At 53.5% G+C, this 26,042-nt stretch overlaps 1 protein-coding gene across 9 annotated transcripts in view; it reads right to left on the bottom strand.

Moving 5' to 3' along the window:
• ST3GAL3 (ST3 beta-galactoside alpha-2,3-sialyltransferase 3) overlaps nucleotides 1-26,042 on the bottom strand; it is a 245,686-nt gene that overhangs the window by 33,294 nt on the left and 186,350 nt on the right. For all 9 annotated transcript variants that reach the window (XM_019531293.1, XM_019531289.1, XM_019531295.1 and 6 more), the window contains 2 exons: nucleotides 19,663-19,758; nucleotides 13,523-13,709 (listed from right to left, as the gene is read on the bottom strand). In XM_019531293.1, the coding sequence (XP_019386838.1) occupies nucleotides 13,523-13,709; nucleotides 19,663-19,758 (283 nt within the window). The remainder of the gene's footprint in view (nucleotides 1-13,522; nucleotides 13,710-19,662; nucleotides 19,759-26,042) is intronic.

Raw genomic sequence — 26,042 nt, 5'->3', positions numbered from 1 at the left:
ACGGTGGAAAACAAACCAAGGCAGAGTCAGGGAGAAGAGGGAGGACCTGCCGGCTCTGTTAAGCGGAGCAGAGACAGCAGTGCTTTTTTTGTAAGGGGCAAGGGAGGGGAAACCCGATCTCAAGGGCTTCTCTCAGCAGGAGACACACCAGCATCCCCAGGGCTGTGCTGTGGGGCAGACCATGCCCACGAAGGATTTGTCAGGGCTTCCAGAGACAGGCTTATTCCAACCCTGCTGACATCGGAGCGCAGCGACTGCTTCCGGCGAGGGACAGTGCCGAAGGCTTCTGCTCCCCACCCGCAGATCCCTGGTCCTGCCTCTGTGCAGGACATGTGCCTTCTGCAAACACCTTCCTCTGATGGACACATGCAGCCAGGGGACTGCTGCAGCCTCCAACCCGACCCCTGTATGAAGTGGGCCGGGGACCAGCTGGGACAAACTCCACTCAGCATGAGTGCAGACCGTTCCCGCGTGTCCAGGATGGAGAGCGTACCTGAGCCCTTGACAAGCTGCTTCACCGGGTGAGTAGCCATGCTGCTAGCGATGCGCCCCTTGCTCTCGGTCCCAGCTTATCCACTTCCGCTCCCAGCCCTTGGCTCTAGTTACATCTTTGTTCAGAGCTGCCCTTACATTTCTGTTCCTCAAGCAGGTACTTAAAGATTAAGTCACTTCCTGACCTTCCTTCCATGAGCTCAAGCTGAGCCCCTCGTCTCTTGCTGTCATCGGCCCTTTAATCATTCACTGCTCTCTGATCCCCCTCTGACTGACCAAATTCAGAGTTCGTTGCTGTTTCCTCCCTTTGCCTTTCCTTCCCTGTGCTTCCAGAGCACCCACCACTGAGAGATGGGGCAAATTCCAGCCAAAAGACTGCCTGTGGAGCTGCACCAGGACAGCGCACTGTTTTTAACCTTGCTATCAATGAGCCAGCCAAGATGCTGGTGGGGAAGGGGGCAGCTATTTAACACTGCAAATGGCATCAGTCCTTCCAAATCGTTTACAATTTAAGCCTCTCTGCTGACCAGAGTGAGGACAGCTGTTTACACCTCTCAGCTGTTCACACCTCATTAATGCTCATCCAATTGCTACACGGCCCCTGTTCCTAGACACCCCTCCTGGAAAGAGAGATGGGCCCTGTGTTATTCCCAGGCAGCAGTGGTCAAATTCTGAGCTGGAGACTCTAGCCGTGCTCTGGCCAGGGCTCTCAGCAAGCCGAGGAAGCAAGCATGGCTACGGCATCTTTACGGGTCCTGCCTGGCCACTTCCCCAGGCGCTGGGAGACAAAGGGCGAGCTGCCAAGAGGGTGCAGCAGGGGAAGGGTGTGCAGCTGTTCCCAGCACACCTGCGCATTCCTGTGGCCGGGGTTGGGAAAGACCAGTCCCACAGGCATGCAAACAGACACCGTGAACCTGGGGAAAAAACCAAAACAAACCCGGTGAGTCCCCGGCTTTGTGACTCGTGATGGCTCTGGAGGACTCCTGATGAAACCAGAGCTCTCCCTGTGCTGAGCTGAGCTGAGCTGAGCTGAACTGAGCTGGGGAAATGCAAAGCTCTCATGCTACACCCCAGCGGCTGACCCTGAAATGCTCCTTTCTAACTTGCTTGCTCCCTTCCGCTCTGCAGTGTGTAGGGAGTTGGACCATAAGCCTGGCTATGGAGGGGGCCGGGGCCAGGGCCAGGATCACGAGGGGTTACAGTGCGGGGCCAGGGGCTGGGGTAGAGCCACGACTCGCTTCCCACATATCCCTGCAACAGGTGCCAATTCTGTGGGAAGGGTCATGTGGGAAGCAGATCATGACTCTGTCCCAGCACTGCGCTGTCACTGCTCCGTGACCCCAGCCCGGCCCGCCTGGCCCCTTCCTGGATGCCGCTTCCTGCCCGCCTGCCCACAGCCCCATCCCATCTGAGTGCACCCTCCACGGGGGTCCTAGGAGACCTTGCCAGTCCACCTGCCTGCTGCATCTGTTGCCCCTGGTAGTGGGTGCAAGGAAGACGGGCTGGGTCCGGCAACAGCAGCAACACTGGCAGCAACAGCCATAAGGAGCCACCGGTGCCAGGAAGCTGAATCCAGCCACCATGCCACCCCAGCCCCTCTTGCACCCGGGGGCAGCGGGACCAGCCACACACACCACGTCCTGGGCTGCCCCCCATGCTTGCCCAAGGACCTGCCACAGGCTGGATGGAATCCCTTGGTGAGCCGGATCCAGACTGCCAGCACCAGAGCAAGGCAGCGCGAGAGGAAAGGAGAAAGCTTCCGGTTGATGTCCCATAAATGCACGCAGCTGAGAGCTTGACAGAGCAGACACCAATGCACACCTTCCTCTCCTACTTTGTAGCTTTGCGTGGCCTGCTTCCTCTTTACTGACTAGCAGCTGACAGTGCACACGAGGTCCTGAGAGAGCTGGGGAAGCAGAGCCTAGAGAGACCACCAGACACGGGATCTGGGGCTTGCAGTCCAGGGCAGCAGGGAACTACTCCCTCTTGCCTGGGGAGAAGCTGCTGTGCTACCCCTCAGGGAGACACTGGCAGCACTGGGCACAGTTGCAGAGCGGATGTCAGCCAGAAAGGTGGAGGCACCACCACAGGGCACGGGGCCGCTATGAGGCACAGTGGGGATGCACAGCAATCTCTGGAGGCGCTCAGGCCTTCAAGACAGCAGAAGCCTTGCAGTGGCTCAGACACCGCCAGCGATGGGGGCAATCTGTGATGCTCACCAAGGAACACATGCTTTGGGCCCACGTCGCCCAGCCTCTGCTCCTTCCTGAATGAACCCATCATCATGATGCCGTTTGCAATGAGTGAAGACTGGATCGCATTAACAGCTGCACATCTTGGATAAATATTTACTGTTCTGGCTTTTTGGTGTGCAGAAGTCCCTGGATCTAAGGGAGCCTTTTCAGAGAGAAACACATCACAGGTGCTCGTGGGAAGCAACATGTTCTGTAGAAACAGATGAACTCAAAATACAATTGCGGTCTTTCCCTCCTGGCCAGCTCACCTTCCTGCAAGAGTCACAGCAGAGGCGCCCCACAACATTCAATCCCGCGTCATAGTTTCATAGTTTCTCGGGTCGGAAGGGACCTGAACAGATCATCGAGTCCGACCCCCTGCCTTGGCAGGAAAGAGTACTGGGGTCAAACAACTCCAGCAAGGTGTTCATCCAACCACCTCTTAAACACCCCCAGGGTAGGGGCCTGCACCGCTTCTCTTGAGAAGAGCTCCCCCCAGAAGCTGGCTTTGAGGGGCACTCGGGCCAAGCAGGCAGCCGAAGCAGCGTCGCTCAGCACCACAATGGCGGATGCCAACCTACAGGGACATCTTTGGAATTTCTTCTTGCCCGTGAATTAGTCCCCCTTGGGGTCCCCAGAGACCCCGCGCTTGGGACACATAACACACTTTTGTAATCTCACAGGGCTTGAGATCTTTAGCTCATCTAGGCCAGCGATTCCCAAGCTGTTAGACTCAAGGGCCCTCTTGGAAAACGCCAGCTCACAGTTTGCACTCATAGTGTGTTATCTACAGACAGATACCAAAGCAGTTCCTCCACTGCACAGAACTCAGCACGCCCATGGCAGAGCAGGATGGTTCAACATCTGGATTCCTCTTTGCCATCTCTGGGTTTCTCTTGTGAGCCGTGTCTGCATGGTTCACAGTGCTAACAGTGCGTGGCACCCTGGAAAGGATCTGAAGGTGCCCCAGCTTAAGAATCACTGGCACCCTGCTTAAGAATCACTGATCTAGACAAACTTCTGTGTGACCCAGGATGCTGCATTTTACCAATGCAGAACCATAGACAATGAGGGTTGGAAGGGACCTCAGGAGGTCACATCTTGTCCAACTCCCCGCACGGCTTTGTGTCGAGGCAGCATGCCGGTGTTGAGCCCAGAACCTGGGTTAGACAACAAGACGGTGGTGTGCTGTGAGAGGGACCAAAGTGCCAGCAATGCCAGGGCCCTGTGGTGATGGAAAGGACAAGGCGAGATATGCCCAGGCCTCGTGCTGCAGAAGAAAGTCAGGAAAATCCATGACTATGTCATGTGGCGGTATCTCCAAATGCTAAGCCTCGCAGTTTGGTCCTGGCATGTCTACAAGCTGGGCACGCAAGAGAGGACTCTGTGCACCACCCAGGAGCCTGGCTTGCCCAGCCAGAGCCCCGGCTCCAGCCAAGGCCACTCACTGACACTTTAGAGTAAGAAAAAAATCCATACTGGATTTTATCCTGCCCAGCTGTGCATCTAGGTTAAAATTCCTTCTGACCCTCGTAGGCACCTGGCCGAAGCCTGGAATTTGATTATTTGGGTCATACTACTGAGCTGCACGTAATACAGAACCTGCTGCACCAATGCAGAAACCTGCCACCTGTGACACAGGAAGAGAACGAACAAGGGGCATGTACAGGCACAGCTTCCAAAGCCAGAAAGGACAGCCCCAAATGTACAGCCTGACCCCCGTGCACACAGGCTGTGGGACTTCTCTCAGCAGCTGACTTAAACCACATTGTTCAGAGATACCTGATCTCACCTCGAAGAGTTCGAGTGAGGCTGAGTCCAGCCCCTCCCCGATACCCTCCCAACGCCTACAGCACCCTCACTCAGGAACGTGCATCTTCCTTCCAGGCTCCATTTGTCTAATGGCAGCTTCCTCCCTTCAGAGCTCGTTGCATTTTTGCAACAAGGCTGAAAAGGCCAGAGGCTGTTGTGCAGCATGCAGGCAAGAGCCTGGCCACCAAGTCCTGCCCGCAGCCCGGACCAGGCACCTGCGCTAGAAAAGCATGTGAGCTTGATGTAAACACTTCACGTGACAGTGAATCCATGCATCCTGGGGCATCTCTTCAAGCAGCTTGTTGCCCTCACTGCTAAAAAGGTGCTGCCTTCACTTCATTCTGATTGCATCCAGCTGCAGCTCTGGCTTACTGCAAAACGCAGAGCCCTCCCAGCAGCCTCCTGGTGCAGGTCCTTACTGGACTTCATCCACCTTTCTCCAGATAAGCAGCCTGTACTTCAACCTCTCTTTTCCAGGCAGGCTTTCCAGCCTGCCAATCATTCTTGTCACTCTTTTCTGAGCTCTTTCCAAGTTGTCAGCATCCTTTCTGAAACTCGGATACCTAAACCCAGTCATCTCCACAACAGCCACGTTAACTCTATATCCACCGCCCACACCTTCCTCTTCCTTTCTGTTATATTCCCCCTACTAGAGAAGACTGTAAGGAACAATGCAGCCTTATCCTCTGGCAGGAAGGGCCAAAGGGAATCCAAGTGGCCTTTTCCTGGTCCAGTTTCAGTGGCTTGATTTTTCACTGGAATTGGTGGGAGGTGCCTGGTTAACTCCTGCGCAGAGCTCCAAAATGTCTCAGTCTGTGTTTGTTCCAGTTCCCTGCCCACCTGGACTCACCACCTACAATGAGACCTGGAACAGTGCCCATGAGGGTCTTCACATCTCCAATGCCTGAGCAATGCTGAAGCAAAGAGAAACAGCATAAGCACCTCCCATCGCTCTCACCACACAGCTGCGCTGGCTCTATTGGCACCTCTTACCTTCCCTGGCTGCTCCAAAGGAGGACAGGCCTGTGAACACAATCTGTAGCCTGTCAGATTAATGGGTGAAGATCCCTCTCTTTGGACTTAGGAGCGAGAAACAAGAGAAGCTCTGAGAGGGATGCGTGCAGGGATGCTGTCAGGGTGGCGAGTGTCACGGAGGACTCCAGGCAGAGGAGGGGTGAGGTGTGGCTGCAGTCGTCTCACCTTCCAGAGACTGTTGCCAAAAGGCTTTACTCTAGAAAACAGCAGCTGAGGTACCTGGAGCTGTGGGCAGAAGGCATAAAGGAAGGAGTGGGAATGGCAGCATCTACGATTGTTGAAAGGAAGAGCTGTTCGCAGCCAGCGAGAAGGACGGGGAATTCCAGAGCAGCAAGGGCAAGTGAACCTTGTAAACCTTTCTCAACCTACCAGTGAGAGAGCTCAGCATCTGATCCAGGTGGAGGCAGGTGAGAGGAAGCAATGTGGGGACAGCAGCTGGAAAGGATGGACAAACACCAATACGGAAGTTGAATCTGAAGAACCTGGTTGCTATTATGACTGTTAACCCCCAAGTTCCTGCAGGTGTAGGGATCACCCGTGGTTCAGGACTCCATGGTCCTCAGGTCCTTTCGTGTCTGATCATCACAATTATTCAGCTTTTCTTTATCTGCCTTTGCAGCCTCAGGTACACCACTGCCAGAGGCTGAGCAAGGCCGCAGCGGTTAGGCTGGCAGTCTTCTCTCTCCGGCAGGCTGCTGTAAGGATCCACGGAGGAAGGAGCACAGTCCACCTCACGTCAGCATCTCGGGGGTTCCCAGGAGTGCGGGAACCAGTGTAGTTATGAATACAGCTGCACCGAGGTATATTCACACTGCGCTGCTGGCTGCAGGTATGAGCTGAAGGCAAGCTCCCTTGTGCTTTCCATGCAAAACCCTCCTTCCCTTGGGGACCTGGCCACAGTGACTCACAGAGGCACACGCTGGAAGCTGGGTCCCTTGTCTGTCTAGGCTCCTCTCTGGGCCCCATCACTGTATCTGATTGCTCCCAACATCCCGAATGCCCGCATGTGACAAGGCAGGCCTTTCTCCTGCGTCAGCAGGAGCTGGCTGCTTTTCCTGGGCCCGAGATGGCACAGACTCTCCGAGGAGATCTCCTGGTGCGGCAGCATTTGTTCCCCACTTGCTGGCACAAATGCAGGTAAACGCCTGGTGATGTGAGAGGGGCAGGCAGGGGAAGGAGCAAATGGGCCTTTCCAGACTGGCTTCTCATGCATATCAGCTCCTGGAGGGGGTCAGAGCTAAGCCCTGGGGCTTTCCCTCCCTGTTCTTCACACTGCGGGCACTGACTCACTCTCTAGGTCTGCAAAAAGGCTATTTCCTCTTCAGTGCAGGGCAAGAAATGTCTTTTAACCCGAAAGCACGAGCGGTTCCTTCGGGCCAGATGGGGGGCTCTCGAGAAAGGGAAGTCAGGAAGCTGTAGGTAGGGGCCCACGTGGACAGTCCTTGTGACCAAGCGTGAGGCGAGTGAATCCCCTGCCAAAGAGGGGCAAGTCACCTTGTAGGCCAGCACACCGGACCGAGCGCCAAGCAGCGTGCTGCAACTCCTGCCCCGGCTTCCTGCTACCTAACTTCCTTGTATAGACAAGCCGCAGGTGGTTCCCCCGGAGACAACACAAATGTCCCAACAGACCTGGCTGCTCTTCTGGGATCAGAAAGCCTCAGTGTAGGAAGCGGCAGCAAGGCAGGGCCACGAAACAAAGGCAGGCGAGAGCCTCTATACGCAGGGCTTGGTCGACAGCCAAGGTTTTCGCTTTGGCTGAGCCAAGTCCTGCGCTCGGCAGTCAGGCAGGGCTGTGACCAGGCACTGAGACCAGAGCATGGCTCTGAAGTGTAAATCCCACCCGTACGGGAGAGAAGAGACCACGTCCCTCTCTGCCGCCAGTGCCCAAAGTCTTCGGTACCCAGATATGGCGGGAGGGAGCTTTTCAGTTCCAAGGAGAGCGGCACGCGTGAACCGTCACGGGACTGTTACCAAATGTGGAGAGTTGCAGCGCTGGATGGCAAGTCGAAGCCCTGCCCGCCCTGGGGAAGCGGCTGCACCCAGCTCCCCTCTGACATCACCGCTGCGGAGAGCGGCGTGTCAGACCGGCGTGCCCGAGCTGAAGGCAAACATCCAAACGTGGCCTCACTTGCAGGCAGGTGATTGCTCACCTCCCAACTTTCACTACCAGAGCTCCCCACTGCCTCGGGCGCTTGGCTCCACAAACTGCTCCTTTTGGCACAGGCTCGAATCACAAGGGGAAGTGGCAGCAGGGTTATTACTGTGAGAGAAGGGAGCCAAGAAGCTGCCTATTTCCAGCAAACCCTTTGCCCCACTTTGGCTGCTTCACCTACATGTGCTCATATGCAAAGGACCATCGAGAATTGCTTCTGATGCCACTTCCTGGAGACTAACCCGCTCCCAGGCTCACAAATGGATTGGTCCATTTATTCCAGGAAGTGTTTTCTCTCTGCAAACAATCATTCTCCTGTTTGCAGAGCTATTTCTTTACCGGTCCAACGGGTGTGCAGCTTTCCCACTTCCTTTTCCACTATTTTGCCTGGGACTGATGGCAGGCTGAGCCACTGACCACTACCTGGGTCCCTTCCCACCCTCCTGCAATTCTGGCACGTGCTTCCCCAATGGCTCCCATGGACTCCAGGACTGATTAAAAGTGATATGCCAGAGGATGCCGTACCCAACTCTTTTAGGACTCTGGGCTGCGAATGATCAGGGCCTGCTGATTTTAAAATGTTTATCCCTCATAGATGCTGTTCATCATCCTCCCAGGTCACCAAAGAGGTGGGAAGCACGGCACTGTCCCCTGCCTCACCTGGGGCAGGTGCAGGTGCTCTTGGGTTTTACTGGCAACACGCCTTGTAATTGTGTGACAGGGCTGATTGGGGAATTTTGGGCATAAGGTAGACAAGCACCTGTATGGATGGTTTGGATATGGCTGATCCTGCCTCGAGCTGGGGGTTGTACTGGATGTGACCTCTTGAGCTCCCTTCCAGCCCCACTTCCCTGGGATTCTCTCACTCTCACGCGGCTCGCAGCACATCCTCTTCCTCTTTTCCAAATGCAGGATGACAGCAGTTGTTGAATGCTTCTGCCTTGTCCCCATCACTGTTATCAGTTTTACCACCTCCATCTAGGAGCTGGCCTATCCCATCCCTAAGCTCTTTTGTCTCTAATAGACTTGGAAAAGAGCTCCTCTTGCAGTCCTTGGTCCTGCCAGCCACAGACTCTTCCCAGATGTTGTTTTCCTCATCAGTTTTCTACATGTTGGAGCTTCTCACTGATGTCGATCGTGTAGCTCCCTTCTGTCCCGTTTGCCCTTTATTTCCAATTCCAGCCTTCACTGGACCACGATGGGCTTGTAGCCAAAGCTGTCCTCTTGTTTGATGATGGGATCCTGATATTTTGGGCCTCTAGTGAAACTTTTGTTAAAGAGCTCCTAAGTTTCATGAACGTGTTTCTGGCTAAACTCCTCAGCCTTGCTCTGTTTAAACACCTGCTTCTCTCTGCCCTCGATATTCTGGATGGATGACCCATGGCAGATTAAAACTTGAATCTCTTTTCTTGTGAACTGAACTTCCAGATATTCCTAGTTCAGTCCCGATTAGGCTCCAGCGAGGCTTTCCACATTTCTGTTTAGTATCTACTGTAACGGGTCCTGTGTCCACCCATGACCTCACCTAAGTCGCTTAGACTTTCGGCAGATCTCCAGCAAACTGTTGTACCACACACCTCAGGTGCTCCCCTTCCTGCACCACCCTGATTTTTCTCCTTATTATAGTTGGAAACCTTCCCCTTCCAAGCGGCACATGTTGCTTGCCCCTCCCACTAGATCACGAGTGCTGCCAAAGAGCAAACAAAATTAAGCGAATCCCTCTCAGCCGCAGGGAGAGCCCATTGACCCTAGCAATGAACCTCTTATCAGCTTCCACCTGCTCCTTTTCCAGACCAACGCCATTTGACTTTGCAAGGCCGGTGAGATCACTCGGCAAGAGGGCCATGGCCAGGCTCATGGCAGGTGCAGGGCAGCTTAGTCCCACTGCCTGCCGCAGAGCCAGTGATGTCTCAAGAACAAACTGAATTTGGGTCACGTCCAGGCAGTTTCCAACTCCTACACACGCTCCCCATCAGGGTGCGAATATCTCGGCCCACTTTACTTAAGGACACATGCACTTCTACAGCACCTCTGTTTTGTGGTGGGACGTTTCATCTGAGCCAGGGCTCAATGCCCACAGCTCTGCTTCCAAGCACAGCATCTTGCTCACGACACCCTGGCTTGCTGCCGGGGTGACGGGACCTCAGGTAAAGGTGTTAAGCAACGGTGACAGACAATGTTCCCGTTCCTGCAAGCTTCTCCCAAACAAAAGAAACGAACAGAGGGAAGAACGGCTGGTGTCCCAGGTGACAGCCCAGGGGAAAGGCCACATCTCTTGAAATGCACTCAAATAGATCCCACGTTCCAGAGGAAGTCAGGGAAAAATCAGGATTGAGAAAGGTCACTACTGAACTTGATGAGACACTTCTCTGCATCCCAGGTCTCTCCCCCTCCCTGAATACATCCTCCATCCCCCCACACACTCAGTGGCTCAGCTGGTGCCAGCAGCAAGAGATCAGCTCCTTGAACGAAGCCACGGCTCTCCCCTGGGCAGGGCGGTTGGGTGGAGCACCCGGCAGAGGGGCAGGATGCTGGTGCTAGTCCGGAGAGGAGTGTACAAACGAGACTGCTGATGGGCAGCATTGCTCAGACAGGCCAGGCACAGGCCTCCTGGAACGGATCCAGGTGCCACTCTTCTGTGCTGCAGGTTAGGACTCTCCGCTCCTTCCATGCTGCCGGCTCTGTCATTCAAGAAAGGTCATCCCCACCACAGCAGACCTCCTCCTCCACCCAGTGCCAGCTCTTGGACCGTTCCCCTCTGCAGGCTGCCAGGACCAGCCCTGAAGCATTCTGCAGAAAAAACGCTGAACCCGACACCCTCAACCCCATGCCAAGCTTGTCCTGCCAGGCTGGTCACCGTGCTGCGCTGTGGCAGGGCAGCAAGGGCCATTTCACCTCTTCCCAAGTGTGTTATTCTCCCTTTTGGATTCCTACTATATGCTGGGAGCTCCTACTAATGTGCTCTGGCTGAAGAGTAATATTAGGCTCTGCTGTGTAACCCCAGACTCTTGTCCGGTGGCAGGGACAAGAGTGTGATACAAGCAACACAAAGGGAACGTGAGAGGATTAGTTCTGACTGTACCTTTCCAGTTTTCAGAGTCCATTCAACCCCACTCTCAGGCATATCATCACCATCATTCACACAGTACCCTTGAACTAAATAAAGCTGAGAGCATGAGCTAAGTCAAAGCTGGACCATGGACTCTGCAGAAAAGGACTTGAGGGGGACAAGGGACACGGAGCTGAACAGGAGCCAGCTGTGTGCCCTTGGTGCCAAGAAAGCAAACGGCATCCTGAGCTGCATGGGCAGGAGCGGTGCCAGCACATGGAGGGCAGTGATTCTTCCCCTCTGTTCAGCACTCTGAAGGCCACATCTGGAGTCCTGTGTCCAGCTGTGGCCCTCCCTATAGAAAGGATCTGGACACATTGGAGAGAGTCCAGTGGAGGGCAACAGAAATGGTTTGGGGGGCTGGGGGACAGGACTGGTGAGGAGAGGCTGAGGGAACTGGGCTAATTTAGTCCAGAGAAGAGAAGACAGAGGGGGATCAAATAGCAGCCTTCACCTCCCTGCAGGGGGGCTGCAAAGAGGACAGAGCTGGACTGCTCTCAGTGGGGGCAGATGACAGGACAAGGAGCAATGGGCTCATGCTGCAGCAAGGGAAGTTGAGGTTGGATCTTAGGAAAATCTCTTTCACTAGGAGGGTGGTAAAGCACTGGAACAGGTTACCTAGAGAGGTGGTGGACTCTCCATCCTTGGAGGTTTTTAAGTCCTAGCTCAACAAAACCTTGGCTGGGATGATGTAGTTGGGGCTGGTCCTGCTTGAAGCCAGGGGTTGGACTATATGCGACTTCTTGAACGGCCCTCCCAACCCACACTGTTTACAATTCTAGGACTGTGAGCCCATCTACAGGGCAGCTGCATGTTACTCTGTTCCCAGACTGTTTTCTCATTGCACATGCTGAATTGCTAGCATCCCCTCATACGCTCCAGACACACAAGGCAGCAAACCAGCAGAGAGGTCTCCACATCTGCTGTAGATCAGAAAGCAAGCTAATATTTCTCAAGCTATCAGAGAGCTATTGTGCAGGCTTCTCTGTGTGAGGGGTACGAAGGGAGCAGAAGAGATTCCCCTGCACAGCCATGAACTCAGCCCTTTCCCCACCACAAGGGAAGACTCTGTGCCCTGATGCCAAACAAGCAGCTGAAGTATTTGCAGGTTTCCAGGAAGATAAACACATTCTTGAGTCATCATTATAGTGTCTAAAAATGGCAGACAATTCTTTCCTCCCACGATGGTGACACGTGGTAACGCTATGTGCAACTGCATTATGGCAGAGAAAGATGAATTAGCCCCTGCAGTGGGAGCCATGGGGTGCCTATGGGCCAGCAATCATGGATGGACACTTTCCATCTGGTCCAAGCTAAAGACGAACCCCAGGCAGTAGGATACCCATATGCAGGCTTGGCTTGGCTAGAAGGACTAGCTGCCAAAGCAGAGGAAAATCATGAGCAAAATTCACTGGGGAAAAAAAATGTAGCCAGGGAAATGGTGGCTTCACCAGGGCTTGATGTGTCAACTCAAGCCCAGGTGCCTTCCCTAAAGATACGTGTTCATGCTTGGGCTCAGTTTAGGGCCACTGGGTGGGATGTAATGGCCTGTGATATACTGCAGTTTGGATCACATGAACTACGGTCCCCCTGGCCTTAAGCTGTAGGAATGTATGAAACACGCTACTTGGCACCCAGCATATGGGACTGCTCTGCAATTAGCTTCTCTCTCTGTTTATAGCACAAGATTTGTAAGTTTTTAACACTCATTTTGGGTATGAGCCCAGAATGCACCAGGATGGAAAAAACCATTATCCATTAAGCTGCACTGGAAAGGCCCTTTCATTGGCACTTGGGTCCAGGGTACAAAAAGAAGAGTTCAGTTAAATGCAGGTGCACGGGCAGAGATGGGCATAACCCTGCGCAGCTGCAGATGTGGCATCTTCACACCAGTGTAGTGTGGAGCAGGGGAGTGGACATGGGCCCAGGGCGCCAGAAGTGGGGAGCAGGGGCAGCTCACTCCCCTATTCTCTGCTCAGCTTGCATGTCCTGGCTGCACACTGCAGCCATGCAGGCAATGTGCGTCACGGGGTGCAAGGTGGTCTGGAAACCATAGTTCTCTGGAACAGTGTTTCTCAACCCAAAAATGGGTTGCAAGAATATGTGAAAGGGTTGCGAATAAACTTTAAAAATGGATTCTCCTTTAAAAGAGAAAAATGTGGGAAACCGTGGATCTTCCCTTGTAGGTTGGCACAGCTCCAGCCTGCAAGGGGCTGCTTGGGCCCCTCATATCCCACACATGGGGGGTGGGGCTGGGGGCAGTGGGTCAGGACTGCCCATTGATGTTTACAAATGGGTCCTGGTACAAAGAAGTTTGAGAACCGCAGCCCTAGAGCAGCAGTGGAGTTGGCTCCTGGTAGGGGGGAACTGCCCCCCTTTTTTTGCTACTGAAACCAGCAATTTTTTGTCCTCCTGAAGTGGGTTTCAGCACAAAAAATGGGGGTGAATGTTCCCCTTCAGCAGCAGTGATATCCACTGTTGCTCTAGAGAACAACTCCCTGAACACCGTGCACCCCGTGACCCACGCTGCCTGAGCTGCAGCTTGCTGCTGCTTCTGCAGGCAGCCTCGTGGGAGAGGGGGGAGAGGGGACGGCTCCAGGCACACTTCTCACATTTCAATCTGCGGCTCAGCCGCAACACCGACCCCCTACCACTGCCCCGCTCCCCTCACTCCAGTGATGTTCTTACCACTTTCTCCTTATAAACGATGTATTTCAGCCACTTGAAATCTTGCCACTTGAAACCAGCCAGAACAAAGAGGGAATCCTTCTCGTACTGCTCCATTTTCTGGATGGCTCCTTCAGGGTAGGTAATTCTCAGAGTGGTTTTGCCGCCCACATCTTTTTCGAAGCCCTTCACCGGGGCAGAGTTCAGCCTGCAAGGAAAACAGAGAAGATGCTGCCATAGTTTCTCATTTCTTTCCCTATAGGGCAAGGGACACAGCAGCCCCAGCCACAAACAGGATTGTCTGTGAGGTGCATTACAGAAGTTCAGACCAAGGAGCAGCAATTTCAATTGCTAGATTTCAAAAACAAAAAGCAAATCTACTCTATCTGCACTCCCACCTTGGGACTCTGGAAACCTACTGTGAAAATCTGTGCTCTCCCAATTCAAAATTAAAATGTGTCATGAACCAAACTGCAGCATTTTGTGGGCCTTTGCCACTGGGGTCTCACAGCTGGATGTGACAGAAATGATAGAGGAAAAGCAAAATACTGAAGCTAAAGGCCCTGAGTCTACCAACAGGTACAGGACTTTATTTAGGGTTACCATACATATGGGTTTCCTGGACATGTCCTCTTTCTGGTTCCTCCAATCTCTGTTTGGGCAGTTGTTAAAAATATGAACAAAAGTCCAGGATTTTCCTCTGCTCAGCATCAAAGTCTTTCTGGCACTTCCCAGCTTGCCCTAGCAAGGAGCTGCTGGGGGCTGGGGGGAGCTGGGAGAGGGTGAATGGAGGGAGGGGGCGCTGTGTGCATGTGCCTGTGTGTATGTACACTCCCGTGGCTGGCATGCAGCCAGGCAGGGTGGTAGGAGCAGTCCCAGTAGCTGGGTGCCAGTAAATCCATGGGAAGCAGGGGTTGGAAGGCCCGGGCTTGGGGACTGTCCAGAGAGCTGGGTGGGGCATGTGAGTCTGTGTGCATGTGGCAGGGGTGTATGGTGAGGATGGGTGTGTGTGGGAGTAGGGAGAGGGTGGGTGCCTGCCAGCACTAGGGCTGCAGCGGGGCAAGGAGGAAGGGGGCTTTTCAGGGGCAGTAGGGAGCTGCATGCACCAGGGCTGGTGCCTGTGCTTGTGGGGTGGGTGGGAGACACTGCAGGGTTGTGGGGAGCAGGGCCTGTGGGCTGGGAGTGGGAGGCAGCGGTGGGGCTGGGGATACTATGGCTTGGGAGTGAGGGGCACTGGGGGCGGGGGACTGTGGGGCAGGAGTGCAGGGCACTGGCAGCACCAAGGGGCTGCAGATCAGGAGTGAGGGGCACCAGTAGGGACAGGGGGGCTGTGGGTAGGGAGTGAGGGACACCAGCATGGCCCAGGGGGCAGGGTACTGTGGGTGGGGAATGAGGGGCACCAGCAAGGCCAGGGGTCTGCAGGTCAGGAATGAGGGGCGGCAGCAGCACTGGGGGTGGGTGGGCTCTGGCCTGAGAGCGAGGCTCAATGGCATGAGCAGGGCACCAGCATATCGTGCCCCCCACCAATCTGACAGGTATCCTGTTTTTCAAAACTGGAAACCTTATCCCTAAGAAGAGCTCCACTGAGCAGGGCCCTGGACGAGGCGACCTCCTAATCTATGATTCTAACTTGGGGGAACTAGTCACATACTTCAAACATTTCCAGGATCGTCACCGACCCTCCTCAGAGTGACAAAATCTTTGTCACTTCAAAAAGCACAACCGCTGTGGCGTCAGCAGAGAGGAGGTCTTCACATCCTGAGTGCACGGGAAGGTCTTTATTCCTAGAGAGCAACATTTTCAAGACTAGGAGCCCAGAGCTTTGTTACTTCGGGGCATGAGTCCCACTGACTTTAAGCTCTGATGGAGGACAAGAGTCGGGTTGAATTCTTGCACCTATGTTGCCTTGCCTGGTTCGAGGCACTGGAAAACCCTATTTGTTATAAATACAGCGTGGCCCATTTGCTTCTCAAGTTCGTGTTGTTTTCACAGTGCAGATGTTCGTGATGCTTGGGGCTGGTCTTTTGTGGCACAAATGAGCATTTTAAGTGTGAAGCATCATAGCAGAAAAAATCTCTGTCAAATCCAAAACTCTTCCTAGGTGAACAGGAACAAACAACCCGCGTTGCCAGTTTAACAGCCTAAACTGTGAAGAATGTTAAGAACTAGCAACATGCCAATAAAAATCATGACCTAAGTGATTTTTTTTGAACCAGTAATTGGGTTTATTATTTTTACCCCTCCCTGATTTATACGTTATCTTTGAAGCATCCAAGCCCAGGAACTGAGAGTGGGCTGACTATCGGCCTGTTTCTGAGGCTACCTGTATGGTCACATATATGACACCTGGCGTGCGATTTCTCTACTGAACATACTGCAAACTTCAAACATTTTCTGTGTCTGTCTCTGAGCTACCCTGACCTTTCTCACCAGCAGCTTCACACTAAGTAAGTGGCCAGACACTGCTCTCACTACAAACACAGGCCATTGTGCCTCCTTTCATCTGCCTGCTTGGGCATCGGAGGAAGGCAGGTGCCTGGAGTATTTTCACATTTCAGTGTGTAATTATCTGACCAGAGTCTTGTTCTCTGCTGCTGGATTTGCTCTTCTGCTGCAGGGTCTGCTAATCCCCCTGCTAATCCCCCCACTCAGGAACAATGCATTTTATCTAGAGAGACAGGAGCAAAAATAAACCATTTCCCTGGCAATATGAGCTCCTCAGCCCAGAGCGCGGGGCCAGAGTGCGAGCTGCTGATGGAGCCCAGCAACAGTCATGTTAATGAACCAGCAACCCAGCTCAGAGGTGTGCGCCCCAGGTGTCTCATGGCAACTGAGCAGGAAAACTTCTGGCAGCCAGAGCCCAGGTTTGCGAAGCAGCTTTCCTCGGGGCTTGACTCTGCCTCCGTCAGGACACGCTGTCACTGAGGTGTCTTCCTTAGGGCAACATCACATCTCCATCCCACCAGCCTCGCCAGCAGTGGTTTGCTTTCCGCCACGTGTTGCCTCTTGTCCTCCTCATCTGTTTAAAATATCAGCACTGCGGGGCCCCAACCCCTGACCAGTCTCTGAGCGCTATCAAAGAGTCAGTATTACCTGAGAGGAGCACTCCTGATCCTGCTCGTGGCTTTAAGCAGGCATATTTTTTTATTTTTTTATTTTTTTTACTGAAGAACACATGGGAATTGACTGCAACACAACAGCTCTCACCAGCAGAAGCCCTGAGGCTTGGGACATGGAGAGTCTTAGCTCTGACCTGCTGCTGCTCACAGTTTAATAGAGCACCCAAGTATCATGGGCTCCAATTCTACCTCCAGGGAAAAGGTCAATATTTGCCAAGACTGTATTTGCTGCCCAAGCTAATGGCCTTTTCACGTGTACACGTGGGCTGTTTTCTCCACTCACTGCACTGGGGGGAGTTTCCACATTTCTCTCTCTCAAAAATGGTCCTGAGCCCCCAGATCCAGCCCCTGCGCAGCTCTGTAAGGCAGTGCCACAGCTCAGGACACAACGAGGTAGATGCATGCAGAAAGAAAAGCTTGCCTCACCCCAGTTTCCAAGAGACTTAAGTAACCAGGTGGGCGAGTCTGGGAAGGTGCCTGCTCTCAGCCCCTCTCTCACATCCAGGCACCTGGCTTTGTTTAACCTTTTCAGTCCCTCTCCCACCCCCAGCCCATACAGGGGCTCAGATGCCCCCTCACCATCCCAGTCTGCAAACTGGCTGCAGATTTGGGGAGGTGAGGAGAAGGCTCCAGCTTTTCATTTTGAAAGGAGTGGGGACATTTTGATTTGGGCCTCAGTGGGTGGCCTAGTGCGAAGAGCTTTGCAGGCACAGTTGGAGTCTCAGGAGGAGCACTAATTAAATGAGTTTGGTGCATCCCAGCTCAGGCTAAAGGACTAGAAGTCACAAGAGCTCACCGAAGCAGTCACCATGCCCTGCTAGCCATGGGAACGAGAGCGCACCGGGGCAGGGAGCTGTCAAAGCTTCTTCCCACTCAGCAGACCCTTCCTCACATCCAGGACCAAGCACGTAGGTATGAACAGTTTCTAGGATCATAGTTATACCTTCTAGACTAACTGCATTAGAGATGCTGAGATGCAGCTCACTTCATTACACCTTCACTTCATCATGATATCTGCTGAAGTGAGCGGTTGCTCACAAAAGCCTATGCATCTCTGATTCAGTTTGTCTAGAAGGTGTAACTCTACCCTGCCTTCTGCCTGACTTCAGATGGACACGGCTAATTCCCTCGTAGTACTAATGAAAAAACCCTCACACTCTTCAGGCACAGACCTCCTCCGAACTTCCAGCTGAATTCCTTCACGCCCCCCCTCAGACCCACGTGCTCTTGTGCCACCTGGCCTGCTTGCCAACATGGCTCCTCTCCTTCCCTGATGCTTACCCGGGCATAGTGGCAGAGAGCAGACCCCTTCCCTCTCAGCCTTTGTTTTGCCTACCTAAAAAAGCCCAGCTCTTTATCCTCTCTTCTCTAAGGTCAACTCTCTATTTCCCTGATCATCTCTGAAATCACAGGCTCAGAGCCACAGGGCTGGCAGGGAGCTGTGGAGGTCACATCCAGTCCAAGTCCACCCTTAGGCAGGATCAGCCCTGACCAAACATCCCAGAAAAATCCACTGTCTGACCTCTCAGCAAAACCACACAGTCCCTCTCTGCCCTTGTGCCAGGCAGAATTTGTTGCTGTGGAATGGGACGAGCAGTACTACATGCAGCTCCCCAGGTGAGGTCCCACCTGGGCCTGGCATTACTGCTTCCACGTTGCTGCTGGAAATGGCTCACCCCATTTGCTACTGGAAATGGCTTGCACCTGCCTTTCTGGTGACTGCATCAGAATTGGCTCATGGTCATCCCAAGATCAACTAATACACCCCAGCCTTCCTCCTCTTCTCTCATGTCCACTGATGAGCTCCCAGCTTACAAGAGAAATGTTAATTAATCTCTAATTAACCCCATTTCCTAGCTCGCTGTTAACCTTATAGTTCTCATACTAATCCCCATCCTCTCCAGCCAGCTAATAAATTTCCACGTGGCTCTGTGTCAAGGGCTTTATTGAAGTCCAGCTAGACAAGATCTGCTGTGTTTCCCTTGTCTGGAAAATCAATCATCTTATCAAGAACAGACAGCAGTGTGGCCTGGTATGATCAGCCTTTGATAAACCCATGATGCATTTTGGCTCATTTTTGTTCACTTCTCTGTCTTCAAGTACTCCTTCCTTCCAAACTTGCTCTGAGGCCTGGCATTCAGCTGAGGTCAGGTTAGCACCCTGTGGCTGCTCACACGGGTCCATTCCCCTGCTTTTCTCAACCCCTTTGTGAGTACAGGCACTCTCTCTGCTACTCTCCAGTTGCACTGTTCTCCCCAACCCAACCCAACCCAACCCAACCCAAATAGATTGATTAATAATCCTTGTTCCCGCACCTGTTATTTCATGTGGCTTTCCCCCCTAGAATTTAGGGATAGAGACTGCCTCAGCACCACAACCTGTGAGCATTTTGCTTTTTGAGTTCAGCTCCCATGATGGCGGTGATAGTTTCCATTTCTGGGCCCTCCTTGCCATTTGCCATCACCCTCAGACGTGTTATCACTGGTCTTATGGAAAACAGGCAACTATTCATTTGGTTTTGGGGGCCACACCTAGATTACCCTTGATTTCTACCCCTTACTGCAGGGCAGCCCCACTTCTTTCTCAGACCTTCTCACTGTGGTCAGCACGCTCTTTTGCTCCTGACCACCTCTGAAGCACCAGGCAAGGCCCAGGGAGCGCTGTGCCCGTGTTTATCTATAGTGTCTGCCAGAGCTGCGTGGAAGCACCTCCGACAAAAGCAAATAGTAGGTATCAGGCAGAAGAGAAGGATGTTGGCAGAACAGGGAAGTGGGTCACTGAAGGAAGGCAGCTGGAAAAGACCTGGAGGCTTCAATATGGGCATGAACTGCCTTGCCCTTTGAGGTGACTGCAAGCAGACACAACGCAGGCACCTTTATAGGCCAGATTAATTCTCCCCCGACCACATGCTGCCCCCTGACTGCCCGTGCAGTTCATCGCTGGTTAAGGTGTGAGCTGTGGGGAGCTGAAACCCTCGTGTATGTAGAGCATCAGCTTCTACTGAAAAGGGAGGATGGGAACAGAGGGGCCCTGAGGACTCACCTGACGACAATATCGTATTCATCAATTTTCAACCCCAGCGACTTGTTTGCAAGCACTCCACCGTTTCCCACAATGATACAGCGCCGGCAGCTAAGACTGTGGAGGGAACAGGGAACAGCTGGGGGTTAAGTTGTTCACTTACACAGAGCCACTTACAGCCCAGCTTCTGTGCAGCTTGCGGCTATCCACGCGTGCCGGGAAACCTCTGGGAACACCAGGAGTTTTAAGGAAAGGAAGCTGAGCTGTGGGGGAGAGGGGAGGACAGGGTCATGCTCCATCCTTAGCTCAGTTTATCATGGCCACCTGGCACACAGGGCAAAGTGCCCAATACTGCATACCACCTGCAGCATGACTAGGAGAGGCAAGCTCCTCTTGCTGCTTCCTGGATCTGGCTGGCTTCAGTTAAACCCGTAAGTTACCTAAGCCGTTACCCAACCTTCATTTCATAATCTAGTAAAAGATACTGAGGAAAGTCCCTTCTCTCCACTAAACGAAGTGTGACTGATCCAGTCGGTATGCCAGAGATTAGCACCTGCAACACAGATGGCATCTGATCACACAAAGGACAGGAAGACTGAATGGCAGGTCGGCCTCCTGCAACGTGATGACGAGTCCCAAACCCAGTAGACACACCACCGGGCTGAGACCCAGAGACCTGGGTGCAATACCTGGCACTGCCACTGCTTGGCTTAGTGACCTCGATCACTAGTGGGGCAAGAGAGTTCCCCCACCCCCAACCCTCGGCTCACTTTCCCCATGTGTGCAAATGGGGACGCTGACCCCAACCCCTTGTCTAACAGACTAAGCAGCAGTACATAAGAGCTTGATGTTGCTACTGTGTTATCCTGCAGACATGAACATGCTCAGACGAAGTCACCCCGATGCACGTGGAAGGAGACACCGTACGGTATGTGAAACAGGCACTCAGAGACTGAAATTTTAAGAGACCAGTGTTGACTTTCCCAAACAGGCCTGATCCTGCTTTTAACAGGGAGCTAGATTAGATGCGATCCCCTGAGGTCCCTTCCAGCCCAACTCTTCTATGATTCAATGGCCCTGGGCATTTCAGGAGACGTAAAAGGCCAGTTGCAGCTAGTCCTGAGTGATACAAGAAACCTTCCTGCTTCGGGCTCTTACCCAGCCACAGCAGGGCTCCGCAGGACTTTGCTCTGGACACCCCCAAAAGGGTTGAACCCAGTGGAGCGGCGAGTATGAGGCATGGACAGCGCCCATCCAGGCTGGCGCGTGCCTGCTCCACCGTGCTCCGCCTAGATGCCCCGAGGAATACTGGAGGAACCGGAGAAAACACTCCTCTGAGTGCTCTCGTCAGGGCCTCACCTACCTGGGCCCCAAAACAAGAAGAGCTTCAGGAACTACAGGCCTGATTCTTTTTCCCCTGTCACAAGAGAGCAGTCCAAAGAGAAGAAAGGCCCAGTGTCACAAGCACAGAGCGGGGGGAAGAGGCATGACATCAGCAGACTTTCTCTTTTTGCTAGCAAGCAAGAAATTAATCCTTGGGCGACATCGAGATGCTGCTTCACTGCAACCATTTCTCATAAAATTGCAGAGGTGGCTCACTCCTGCCAGGCTCTGGTGTCAGTCACTAAGACTGGGCCTGAAGTGAACTTTAGAGGTGGAACAAAATGACTGAGGACTGATCTACTGCTACGCCTGCCAGCTGACGCCACAGGCACGCAGTAACACAGTGCCCAAGGAGCGCTCGGCAGCTTCCAAGCACAGCTACAAATACATTAGGGGAACACAGCACCCGCGATGACACAGCTGGGTCTGCTGATGAGCAGGAGAACTTCGGCTGCTCTGCTCTGGATGGCGGGACAGGGCAAGCCTGCGTGTCACTAAGGCCAAAAGGGGGCTGGTGATTATAGCAGCCAAGTCAGGACACGCTTAGGGCATGCAAACGGACCATGGACAGTGGGCCAGACAGGAGAGGATGGGAGAGTTAGGGAGAACAGTGCAGCAGGATTTGATAGTGCAGCCAATACATGTGGCAAGGAGAGGAAGGAGTCCATTAATCCCAAATTTACGAGCTAGAACCCAGAGAGGAAAAAAGTTTTGTCAAAAAGAAGAAGGTGCACATGTGGTGGAGGTGGGGAAAGGAAGGTGTCAGGACTTCAGCTGCAGCCACATTAACGTGAAGATGGTGACAAGCCCTGCAGAGAGGTAGGACTATAATGAAGATATCCGGTCCTGAGAGGCGACGTGTACTTTTCATGGACTCCGTAGAGCCATGGGCTGTTCCTGTCCAGTGTGACCTCTCAAACAGCCCATGGCATCTTCTCCTGGGCCTGCAATTTCTGCATCAGGCTCCTTTTAGGGCATAAGATGGGAGTAAGCATTCGGCTTCCACCACGACAGTCTCATTTTCAGCACCAGTCCCAGGTTTGTCATGGGTTAGGTCAAATGCTGTCGGTTTGGTCCCATCCTCAGCAGGATGCCCATCCTCTGCACTCCTCGCTCCCTGAACACCCACCCCAGTCTCTGGCACATGCAGCTGAACCCAGGGCTCAGAGACACTGAGCATGCCAGAGAGCAGGGCGCCTGTTTGAGGGCAGGGCACTAGGGTCACTCCAGGATGAGTGGACACAGCAGGTAAAAGCCAGGGTGGCAGTTCACCACACATCAGCTGCTCTGAGGTAACTGCCCACGTGCACACTCTTACCCTGTGCAAATGAGAGCTGAATCCCACGAGCTTGGCCCTTAGCAAACAAGAGTTCACCCATCCATTTAACTGCTCACCAAGTCATTCATCTGATTGTACCCTTTGCAGGATGACATCCAGCCTCAAAGGCTTCATAGCAATGACTAAACCCTCTCACTGCTAGAAACATGCACTCATTTACAGACTGCATCTGTTTGGCTCATTACAGCTTCTTCTGCTGAATTAAAGCCACCAGGAATTGCTTCCACATTGAGGGCAGGAACAGACAGGACAGGTGAAGCTCTTCAGTGTGCAGCTGCATGCCAGGGTGCTTCCAGACTGCTGTGACCACATGCGGCCGGGGGGTCTGACAGGGAGCTGTGCCCCCATCGCGGGGGGAAGAGGGGCCAGTGCAGCTGACTGTCCCTGAGCGATCTTCTGTCTGCTCGGGCTCCGTCCCCCAGGACGCCTCCACCCCAGTTTCTTGTGCTTCCCCTCCTCCATTTGTGGGGAAGTGTGGGGGAAGGGACATAGCGTTGTGGGATACTGGAGGACTCGAGGGGTCCCCTGTTGTGCTCTGTACAGAGTACATACATAACAGGGAGAGCTCCATTCTGAAGTCTTTTAAATAGCAGTGCAGGGATCAGCAATATTTTTGGGCCAAGTGCCAAAAAGTCCTGCAACCTCCACTTGGAAGATGTCGGTGTGCCAGGAGGGTGAGGGGGCAGCCGTGAGGGGCCCAATCCTTGTGGCAGCGCAGCCCCAGCTCCTTCTCCACCATGCCCCCTGTGGCGTGCGTACAGCCACTGCTGGAGACGAGCTGGGCTGGGACTACAGACACTGGTGCAGCCACTTGTTGCGAGCAACCTGGGCTCTGGGCAGGACCCTACTGCCCACCACACAGCCCAGACTCTGGGCAGACCTCTGCCCTCCACCACTGGGACCGGGCTGCTCACAGCAGGGCTTGCGGCCTCCTTGCCACCCACTGCAAGCAGCCCAGGCTCCATGGCCAGCAGCAGGGGCCTGCTCAGAGCTGGGGCTGGCTGTGGTGTGCTGAGCAACATGGCTTCACGTGCCACACTCTGGCACTCGTGGCAGAGGTTGCCAACCCCTGTAGTAGTGGTTTCCTTCAGGATTACTCTTGCATTGCTTCAAAGGGTGTCTGAAGAACTTCAGATATTACCTCTGTCCCTCAGTGTCACAGATCGTGCTGGAATGGTCACCTACCACTACCGCTAAGCCCTTCCTATTGTTATCACATTCCCCCGCCTCGCCATTTCTCAGTCCTTGCATCTGGCTATTAAAACAACAGCTGCTTGCACGGCCTGCCTCTACCAGCTGATCTGGATCAGTCCCAATCACTGACTTATCTTTATCAATATTTACCATCCTACCAGTTTTTGTGCATCTGCAAATATCAGTACCAATGATTTTATGTTTCCCAAATCACTAATAGAGATTGCATTGGGCTGGAAAGAGACCCCCCACCCCCCACATGGATCCAGTAGCAGCACCACCGCAGAATGACGACTCCCCACTTGCAAGGACTTTTTTAGATCTCTGAGTTAAGCATTTTCTAATCCAGTGATTCCCAGTGCTTCTTTGTACAGCACTACATTACAAACCAAAAAAACCCAAAGCAGAACAGCACGTGGCACTAAGTCAAACACCCTACAGCAGTCTCACTATATGCACACAGCTACTGGTATCAACAAAACCTGCAACAGCACAAAACAAAATCTCAAGTGTACTTGACAAGATGCATTTTCCACAAAATCCACAGTAATTAACATTAGCTACACTGCCAACCATACTGATTGCGTCCTAGATCGACCTTTCCATGATTTTGCCTGGGATCGATGTCATGCTCATCAGCCTAATTACACTGCTCATCTCATTTACCCTTTAAATAATGGCAGAGCATCAGCTTTTTCCCCCCAGATCTCTGGAACTTCCCCAAAACTCCAGGGACTGTTAAAAACCAGTATTAGCGGTTAAGCGTTCCACTTCTTTTGACACTCGTGAGTGCCAATTGACTTACAAATATTGTACAGCTGCATTTAACAACCTCCTCAGTTACCGATAGAATAGAAAAATAATTACTTTTCACTGTAAATGGGAAAACACCATATTCAGGGGACAAATTGACACTGGAGGAAGCCACTACAGGTGTTGATCCCCTCTGGAGAGGGAGCAGAGGAACCAGATGAGCTGCAAGGCCTGGGTTGGGGATTAGTGGACAAGCGGTGGGATGGATTCTGAACTGGAAGGAGAGGGTGAGCTGAGGTCAGCTACCAGATCTGTTGGGACGGCCGACTGCTGCCTCGTGCCTTCCCGAGCGTCCATCTCAGAACCAGCAAACAGAGCTGTGGTGCAGGGCAGTCCTGCTGCACACCTTGAGCTCTGACTCCTTCAAACTGGGAAATGGGTGTGGGGAATGGCTTGGTGGGAGGGGCCCATAATAAGCAGCCACAAGGAACAGCTAAGACAGCATGCCATCGCTTGGGCCATGTTCCACATTGTATTTGAACTGCAGCGTCCACCCCTCTGTGCTGCAGCTGGTCTCTGCCGTGCTTGGTGCAGCTGTACTGACCACGGAGGGATCAGCTGGAGCTGAGGACGGGTGTGTGAGGATGCTGAAGGATTGAGCGTGCTTTGCTCCAGCACCGGGTCGTGCGGGCGGTCAGGAGGGGCAGGCATGCCTGCCATCTCAGCTTCCATGGCGACTGTTAGCCATGCGGGTGCCCAGGCCTCACTGAGGGTCAGTGACAGCAGCACCCAAGAAGGAATCCCCAGGGCACAGTGGCAGGGCTGGCGACAGCGCGGCCGGGTGCGGGCTGTGTGGAAAGGCAGCTCCTTCCTGTCTGCTGGGCCTGACCCAGATCCAGAGGTCCCCTTAGCAAACAGGGCGTTAGCCCGTGCCGCAGTGCGCATCAGTTCTGCGGCTCGGGTGAGGGCCGAGTGCTGGCGAGGGTGCCAGGGCAAAGCCCAGAGCAGCCAGGAAAGCCTGCTGCACGGGGATGGTCTTATCTTTACCTGTCATTTCGCAGGTCCCAGAGGCTGAGGCAACCCCGCTCTCCCCACTCCGCAATTTCGGGCAAACCTAGTCTGGGATTAATGATTTGGAGGAATTGATTTTACCCCCCTCCCACTGTCTTCTTTTAGCATTCCCAGGCACATGGCCCACTCCTCTCTTCCCTGCTCCTTGCAGATCCTCAGAGGAGGATGCCAAACAGAGAGCACTGGCTGCATCTATGCCCTGGCCAAAGCAGCACCATCATGCTCCCCACAAATGGATGAGTTGCTGGGCACAAATGCAGGGCTGCCATGGAGCCAGAGCCTGGATGTGGGAGCAATGGGGCAGGGCTGACACCATGCACCCCCTCACAATGCTGACCCCCTCTTTTCTTTCCCACAGTCCCCTGCATTACTCTGATATCTTTCCTGCAGGGAGCAGCAGCACCCAAGTAGAAGAGCGAGCCTGGAGCCCTGTTCCTACCACCAGCAGTAGCACGGAGAAGGATCATAGATTTCATAGATTTCAGACATTCGGGCTGGAAGGCACCTTGGAAGATCATCGAGTCCAGCCCCCTCCCAAAGGGCAGGAAGTCAGCTGGGGTCATAGGATCCCAGCAAGATAAGCATCCAATCTACTCTTGAAGGTGTTCAATGTAGGTGCTTGAACCACCTCCGCTGGCAGACTGTTCCAGACCTTGGGGGC

Source organism: Crocodylus porosus, unplaced genomic scaffold (assembly GCF_001723895.1).
Source record: "Crocodylus porosus isolate Cpor-Errol unplaced genomic scaffold, CroPor_comp1, whole genome shotgun sequence".
In the NCBI taxonomy this organism is placed as follows: Eukaryota; Metazoa; Chordata; order Crocodylia; family Crocodylidae; genus Crocodylus; species Crocodylus porosus.
This window is presented reverse-complemented; position numbering and strand designations above follow the sequence as displayed.